Source organism: Orycteropus afer, unplaced genomic scaffold (genome assembly GCF_000298275.1).
Source record: "Orycteropus afer afer isolate SDZICR_OR568_19922 unplaced genomic scaffold, OryAfe1.0 scaffold00026, whole genome shotgun sequence".
Taxonomy (NCBI): domain Eukaryota; kingdom Metazoa; phylum Chordata; class Mammalia; order Tubulidentata; family Orycteropodidae; genus Orycteropus; species Orycteropus afer.
Window position 1 is genome coordinate 18114048 of NW_006921613.1, and position 8175 is coordinate 18122222.

Here is an 8175-nt window from a genome sequence, read left to right on the forward strand (position 1 = left end):
ATATCCTCTTTGGTGAAATGTCTGTTCATAGTCTTCTGGCCATTTTTGAATTGGATTATTTGTCTTTTTGTTGTTGAGGTGTTGGAGTGTTCTATGAATTCTAGAGATAATTCCCTTGTCAGATATATCATTGCTGAATATTTTTTCCCAATCTCTAGGTTCTCTTTTAACTCTTTTGGAGAAGTCTTTTGAAGCACAGAAAAATGTAATTTTTAGAAGGTCCCATTCATCTAGTTGAGTTTCTGCTGTTTGTGCATTTTGGGTTATGCTTGACAGTCTATTTATGCTACACTTTCTGATTTCTTGATTCCTGCTTCCATTGGTGTTGATTGTGGATCCAAGTAATATGAAATCTTTGACAACTTCAGTCTTTTCTCTGTTTGCCGTGATATTGCTTATTGGTCCTGTTGTGAGGATTTACGCTTTCTTTATGTGAAGTGTAACCCATACTGCAGACTGTAGTCTTTAATCTTCATGAATAAGTGCTTCAAGTCATCTTCATTTTCAGCAAGCAAGGTTGTGTCATCTGCATATCACAGGTTGTTAATAAGTTCTCCTCCAATCTTGATGCCACATTCTTCTTTATATAGTCGAGCTTCTCGGATTATTTGCTCAGCATTTAGATTGAATAAATATGGTGACAGGATACAACCCTGATGAACACCCTTCCTGACTTTAAACCATGCACTACCATGTATAGTATCTGGAATATTTTTCATGATTTTATGTTCTATTTTGTCTAGGGTACTACAGAAGAGGAAAATAGCCATGGTCAAGCAAATGGTATGCTGAATGCACCAAGTCTTGGTTCACCCATTCGGGTCTGTTCAGAGATTACTCAGCCAGATAGAGATGTCCCATTGGTGCGAAAGTTACGTTCCATCCACAGCTTTGAGCTGGAAAAACGTCTGACACTGGAGCCAAAGCCAGACACTGACAAGTTTCTTGAAACCTGGTATAAAATAGTTTTTCTTTTCTTTCTTTTTAAAGTTACTAGCAAGTATAATACTCTTTTAACTTATTACTAGTACGGTAAAATCTTTTAAATAAGACATTTTTGCATTTTTGTAACACTGATTAGATTAAGTTCTAATCTTCATGCATGTTTTTAATTATCATAATCCTGATTCTTAATGTGAATTGTCTTCTGAATATTTTTGCAGCAACTTTATTTAGAAGGTGATCTCTTTTCATGGAATGAAGAAAATGCATTGTAGTGTTGGAGAGAGTATGATAAAGAAAACGTTTGGCAGGAAGGATAAGGGTACATGAAGGAGTGAAAAAATCATATATATGCAAGGGACAGGCAGTTCAATTCAGCTTATTGACAGTCTGCTATGAGCATGGTTTTGTAAGAAAAATAGGTATGAGTAAGTTTATCATTCTTCCCCTCCAGAGCTCACAGTCCACCTAGGGAGGAAGAAAAGGTGGAACTTAGGAAAGTTATACATAGGTAACCACAGTTTGTAGTTTATGGTTATGAGACCTCTTATTCCCACAAAAAATTTTGATAACAGAAGATAGAAATGAGTTTAAAAAAAAGTTTAGAATATATTTATGAATAATAGAAAGTTTCTGTAGCTCAGTTGTACCCTTCAATAGTACATCCCCAGTCAGTGGTTACTATTGGCAGTGAAATACTAGTTTAGAAGGACCATGGATTTGATTGACATGGTAGTTACTATGTCATAAGACATTTCAATCACTTCTAGCCTTGTCCATTCCAGCTCCCAATTTAAAGTTCTTCACATATATGTTCTTCCTCACACTGTAATTATTCAGTCTCACAGTTAGTGATATAAGCATGTATCTACATACTGATGAGATTAAAAAGACAAATTAGGATTGAGGTAGTGTTTTAAACATTATGAGCTGTGGTTAAGATTGGGAATAAATATAAGAGTACAATAGGGATGAAAATTCAGTTAGGTAAAGAATTAGATTATCAAAAGAATGGAACTTATAAAAAGAGTCTATGCCAAGGATAAAGGTAAGAGATAAATGAAAATTGAGAACAGAAGTAATCTTAAGAGAGAGAGAGAAAAAAAGAACTCAAGCCAGAACCTGGAATGAGTAGGGAACATTTGAAGAATTTTTGAGGCACCTATCACAAACTTGGAGCCCTTGTGGCACAATAGTTAAGCACTTGGCTGCTAACCAAAAGATCAGCAGTTCAAACCCACCAGTGGCTCTGTAGAAGAAAAGACCTTGCAATCTGCTCCTGTAAAGATTATAGCCTAGGGAACCCTTTGGAGCAGTTTGACTCTGTCCTACAGGGTCACTATGAGTCAAATCCACTTGATGGTACCCAACAGCAACAACAAATCACAAACTTAAGGAAAAAGTTATTCCTTAAGCTGTGTTTCCCTGAAGACGAGATTGGTTCTCAGAAGCCAGTATAGTCAAATTCTGCCAGTTACACTACTGCCCTTCAGCCAGCAGACAGATTTGTGTGCAATGTTAACTACCTTTTAATCCAACAAAATGGAAACTATTCTCTGAAGCTTCTCCCAAACCATCACTACCCCCACCACCATATGTGACACCGTATGTGTGCATAGTGGGTTAGTTGAACAGGTATTATGTGTGCATAGGGGGCTGGGGTTTGTTGAACAGGTACAATGCCTGCTCTTCTTAAAAGCCTTGTCATTAGAAATGTTTATTTGAATTAATATATACTCATGTACATCTCTGAAGACAGACAAATATAGAAAGTATTTGCTTATGTATACTAGCTTCTGGCTAGGCAGTGCCCCTTAGGTAGGTTGCTCCTCAGTCCCGCAGAGAGCAGAGGGAATTGTGATTGAATTTGCAAAGCAAATTGGTGAAGTGATCACGCAAGTCAATGCCAGTTAGGCTTTTCTCTTGCCCAGGAGCTGGAGAGACATCCTTCTCCCTTGGGCTGCATCTTCTAAAACAGTATTATGACAGGTGGGAAAGGGTATTATCAATCTGTGGAACTTTCCTTATACTTTATCCATGTTTTGTCCCTTTTCTCTATATGAATATTCTCTGTAGATTATTATATTATCTGTGTAGGTTATTATATTCTTTGTAGGTTATGCAATAGACATTTTCCTAGGACAATTGAATAACTTCTCTCTATTTCTTAAGCCTGGAGAAGATGCAGAAAGATTCCAGTGCAGGAAAGGAATCCACTGTCCCTGCTCTGCTGCATAAGCCTTGTGTTCCTGCTGTATCCCGTACTGACCACGTCTGGCACTATGATGAAGAATACCTTCCAGATGCTTCTAAGCCTGCCTCTGCCAACACCCCTGATCAGGCAGATGGTGGTGGCAGCAATGAATTTATAGCAGTCAACCTGAGCTCCTGCAAGCAGGAAGTTGATTCCAAAGAATGGGTGATTGTGGACAAGGAGCAGGACCTTCAGGATTTTAGGACAAATGAAGCTTTAGGGCATAAAACAACGGGAAGTCCTTCTGATGAGGAACCTGAAGTGCTTCAAGTTCTGGAAGAATCGCCTCATGATGAAAAGCTCAGATTAAGTCCTTGGGTAGAAAATGATCACTTAAAGAAGGAAACTTCAGGTGTGCTCTTAGCACTTTCTGGAGAGTGTCCTGCCACTGCTGCTTCAGAACAATATACAGATAGGCTGGAACTCCAGGCTGGAACTGCTGCTAGTCAATTTATTGCAGCAACACCCACAAGTCCAATGGAAGCGCAAGCTGAAGGACCCCTAACGGCGGTAAGAGATTTGTTTGTGCCGTTATTCTCTGTTATTCACTCACAGATGCTATTAAGAAAGTAATTGATCAGCTCTGATTCCTTTTTTTAGAAAAAATTTTTATTGCGATTTGGGTGCAAATTTACAAAGCAAATTTGCTTCACTCAACAGTTCATGCACATTTTGTTTCATAGCACCAGTTACATTCCCAACAATAAACAGCTCTCCTCCCATCTCTTTCTTGCAACTATCCCTTCCCTGTGTTCTTCTTACCTATGCATTCCCATTTGTCCAGCTTTCCCCTGTGTACATGCTGCCCTTCTGCTCTCTCGTGGTTGATGAATATAAGGGGTGCATCCCCCTGGGGTAGGTGGTACATCTTCCTGGGGTAGGTATTCTGCTCATAGGCCTTTCTACTGTTTGGCTCAGAACTCAGATGTCATTCTCCAATAGAAACCTAAGTTTGGTAGATGGGCACAGGGAATGATTTTTGAACTAAATTCTATAATCAGTCCCCCAATATGAAGTTTTTTTAAATGTGAGGTTTTCTTCCATTATAGCATCTCAATGCACAAAATATCATTTTAATCTAATTTCATAATAGTATTTGTAATTAGACCACAAGGACTTATTTCTTTGTGTGTGTGATTTTTATCCCCCTCCAATTTGTAACTATAGAATTGTTATATATATAAAATTGTTATATATAAAAAATATATATATATATATATATATTTAGGAGCTCTGGTAGCATAGTGGCTAAAGCACTTGACTGCTAACCAGAAGGCTGGCAGTTCAAACCCACCAGCCACTCCTCGGAAGGAAGGTTGGGCAATCCTACTTCTGTAGTGATACTGCCTCGGAAACCCAAGGAGGGGTCACTATGAGTCGGGGCCGACTCGACGGCACATAACAACAACAACAACATATTTTTTTAATCTCTGCACCATAATTTGTGAAAAACCAAAAACCAAACTCACTGCCATTGAGTCAGATCCCACTCATCGTGACCCTTCTTGGATTTCTGGGGCTGTATCACTACAGAAGTAGATTGCCCAACCTTCCTTCTGAGGAGTGGCTGGTGGGTTTGAACCACCAGCCTTCTGGATTGCAGTCAGATGCCTTAGGTACTGCGCCACCAGAGCTCCTTAATTTGGTGAGGAAGGCATATATTTAACTGTTCATAGTTTGTACTTTACATTATACACTCTTGCTAGATCCAGTCCTTTTGTTTCCTCCTGTTCTATTAGTGCAACCCAGAAATTTCTTCTATTTTACATTCCTCCAAAACAATAGTTTTACAGCTTTGATGTGCATTATAAGAAATGCAGAGTCCCAGGCCTCACTTCCAAAACTTCTGCTTCAGTAAGTCGAGAAGAGAGCCAGCCCAGGATTTTGCATTATAAGAAGCAGCCAAAGGCAGTTGTGATACATGTCTTGTGCAGAGGGACATTTTGAAGAAATATTACTGTTACCTTCAGTCTCCATCATTCAACTGGAGATGTCTGTTACCCTGTGGTTATCAGTAAGCAATGATGCCCTTTGTGACTTTGTGATCAGGAGGAGCCCTGAAAAGCCTCCAGGCAGTAAGGAAAGGTATACACAAATCTCAGGCACCAGTAGGTACCTATGTCCTTACATGGGTAAGAGTAGCCAGCTTTCCTTAAATTCCATAATCATCCAGTAGTCCTCCCTCCCAACTGACCAGAAATTGTATTGCTCTCCAAGCTGAAATGTTTCTATTAGAGCACAATTTTACATGCAGGTGCAAACCAGTAGGAAAGGGTACCAACGGAATTTCATTTTGCATAAAAAGCTCTGTAGGAATTTGCTTACAGAATACCCAGAATCAGGAAATAAATACCTGCCTGGTTCTCCCCAAACAGACTTAGTTTGTTTTTCCTTCTTTCTCAAGACTGCTTTGTTCAGCTATGCAGGTTGTATACTGCACAGAAAGAACAAGTTGGGGCTGAAATGTAGCCCTGACGTTGCTAAATTCTGCATCTCAGTATGGGGCTGTTTCCTCTTTGAGGGACATCCTTTTCCAAATTGTACAAGGTACTATGGGGGCTAAAGGCACATCCAAGTCCCTCTCTCCTTCTCCCCCAGCCCTTTTACTTCCCCACATCTCCTCTTATCCTCCTCTTTTCCCTTCCCACTTTCTCAGATTTACTTTCTCCTTTTCTTTGACTCTATTAAGCTCTGTGCTAACTATTGCTCAAGCGTCTTTCCATGGCATTCCCATGTACTTCCCTTCATACAGGCTTGCTTGCTTTCTTTTTAATTTTTATTGTGCTTTGGGTGAAAGTTTACAGAGCAAATTCATTTTCCATACAGCAGTTCACATACACTTTGTCTCATGATATTGACTGTAATTTCCCACACTGCAATATCTCTCTTCTCACTTCCTCCCCATAGTTACCTCTTTCCTGCATCCTTCCCTCCCATGCATTCCTGTCCCCCAAGCTGTCTCCCTGTGCATACACACCCCTTCTATTCTCCCATGATTGATCTCTCCAAGGAGTGTATCTACCTAATGTAAATGTTCAGCTCATGTGCCTGTCTTTTGTTTCGCTGGAAGCCATAGGAGTTGATTCAATTCCAGACCTGAAGGGCAGCTAGTGGCCATAGTCTCAGGGGTTCCTCCAGGCGCTATCAGACCAGCAAACCTAGTCCCTTTTTTCTTTTTTTAATGATTTTGAGTTTTTTCCACATTGTTCTCCCACTCTATCCAGGGTCTCCTACATAAATCCCTCTCTGAGTGGTTGACAGTGGTAGCTGGGCACCATATAGTTCTTCAGGTGTCATAGTCATATAGGCTGAGGATCGCATGGTGTACCAGTCATAAAGGATTTCTTAAAGCCTTTGCTCTGTTTCTCCTCTTATTAGCCCTCTCCCATTCATACTGTTCTGTCTGCAAGGATTTTTCTCATGGTTCTTTTACATATCTGCAATGTTTTCTCTGTCAAGTTATTAAGAGATTTATATATTTGATATTGTATTATTTTGACCTTATTTTCCAATATCTTCAAATAAAAATATTCTTCTTAACTGAAGGTCTCTAGTGAAATATCAACTGTATCACTTATATACTTATTTCTAAGGTATTAAACTCCTTCCCATTTTCTTGATCTTGACCCAGAAAATTTGACAAGGGTTGAAAAATAATATATTTGTTTTGATTATCTTCTTGAGACTTAAATTTAGAGTTTTCTTTTGCAAAACAGAAGTTATTACTTCCCTAACTTACACAGATACATTAATTAGAGAATGCTACCCATTAATCTCTCCACATTCTTCCAGCTCTAGTTGTAAGTTCTGGCTTGAATGATATGGTATACCGTATTACCATCTATCTGAATATTTTAAAATAAGGTATGTTCTGATTGGAAACTGAGTTTGCTTTAAAAAAAAAAATACACACACATATATGTATGTATATGGAAAATGTACTGGTATCTTTGAAATATGTCCGAGCTATTTATTACTAATATACTTGGCATATTAAAGTAACATGATGTGGTAGTTATGATTATGTGTCACCTTGGCTGGGCCTGGTTTTAAGTGGCTGAGCATCTGGATGTAGTTATTCCCCATGATGAGACTGGTAATCAGCTCCTTGGTGGAATCTGCTGGAACAGCTGACTAGCTGCCTTAGGGATGTAGTCTGTTTCCAGGGTATAAGGAGAAGCTTTGGGAATGGTCTTGAGCTTTTTGGTATGCTTGGACCCCACATGTAGCCAAGTCTTCATTGGGCAGCCTGCCATGTTTCCTGCCGATCTTGGGACTGTCTGCACTTGCCTGCCGTGGTGTTGTTTGGTACTTGGGACTGTGCCATTTTATTTGTCAGCCTTGGGTTTGTCAGCCTTAGCAGCTAGCAGCTGCATAAGGGAAGTTTCTACCTTCAGTGGGCAAGAGGCAGAGCTAAAGCCCAAGGTCAGGAGGTTTCCACCCAGCCCTTGGAGCTGGCACTTGGAACATACACTTCTAGCCTCCTAAACTGTAAGAGAATCTTTGTTTGTTCAAGCCACCCATTTGCAGCATCTGTTAGAGCAGAACTAGAGGTAACCAAAACACATGAAATCTTCAAGTATTCTTCTAAATCTTTAGTTCTCTTCATTTCTTTTCTTTCTTTTTTTTTTTTTTTAAATTGTGATTTAGGTAAAAGTTTATAGAGCAAATTCACTTTCCATACAGAAACTCACACACACTTTTTCTCATGACATTGACCACAATTTACCACAATGCAATAGCTCCCCTCCCACTTCCTCCCCATGGTTACCTTCTCCCTGTGTCCTTCCCCCCATGCACTCCTCCCCCCCAAGCTGTGTCCTTGTGCATACACAGCCTTTCTATTCTCCCATGATTGATCTCTCCAAGGAGTGTACCTACCTGATATAAATGTTAGTTCACATGCCTTTTGTTTAGCTGGAAGCCACAGGAGTGGGTTCAATTCCAGCCCTGAAGGGCAGCTAGGGGCCATAGTATCA

General features: G+C 39.7%; 1 protein-coding gene across 1 annotated transcript in view; it reads left to right on the forward strand.

Annotated features, from left to right (window-relative positions):
- Positions 1-8175, forward strand: part of TTBK2 (tau tubulin kinase 2) — a 224272-nt gene that overhangs the window by 195117 nt on the left and 20980 nt on the right. The window contains exons 11-12 of the mRNA XM_007935269.2: positions 744-955; positions 3115-3706. Of these exons, the coding sequence (XP_007933460.1) occupies positions 744-955; positions 3115-3706 (804 nt within the window). The remainder of the gene's footprint in view (positions 1-743; positions 956-3114; positions 3707-8175) is intronic.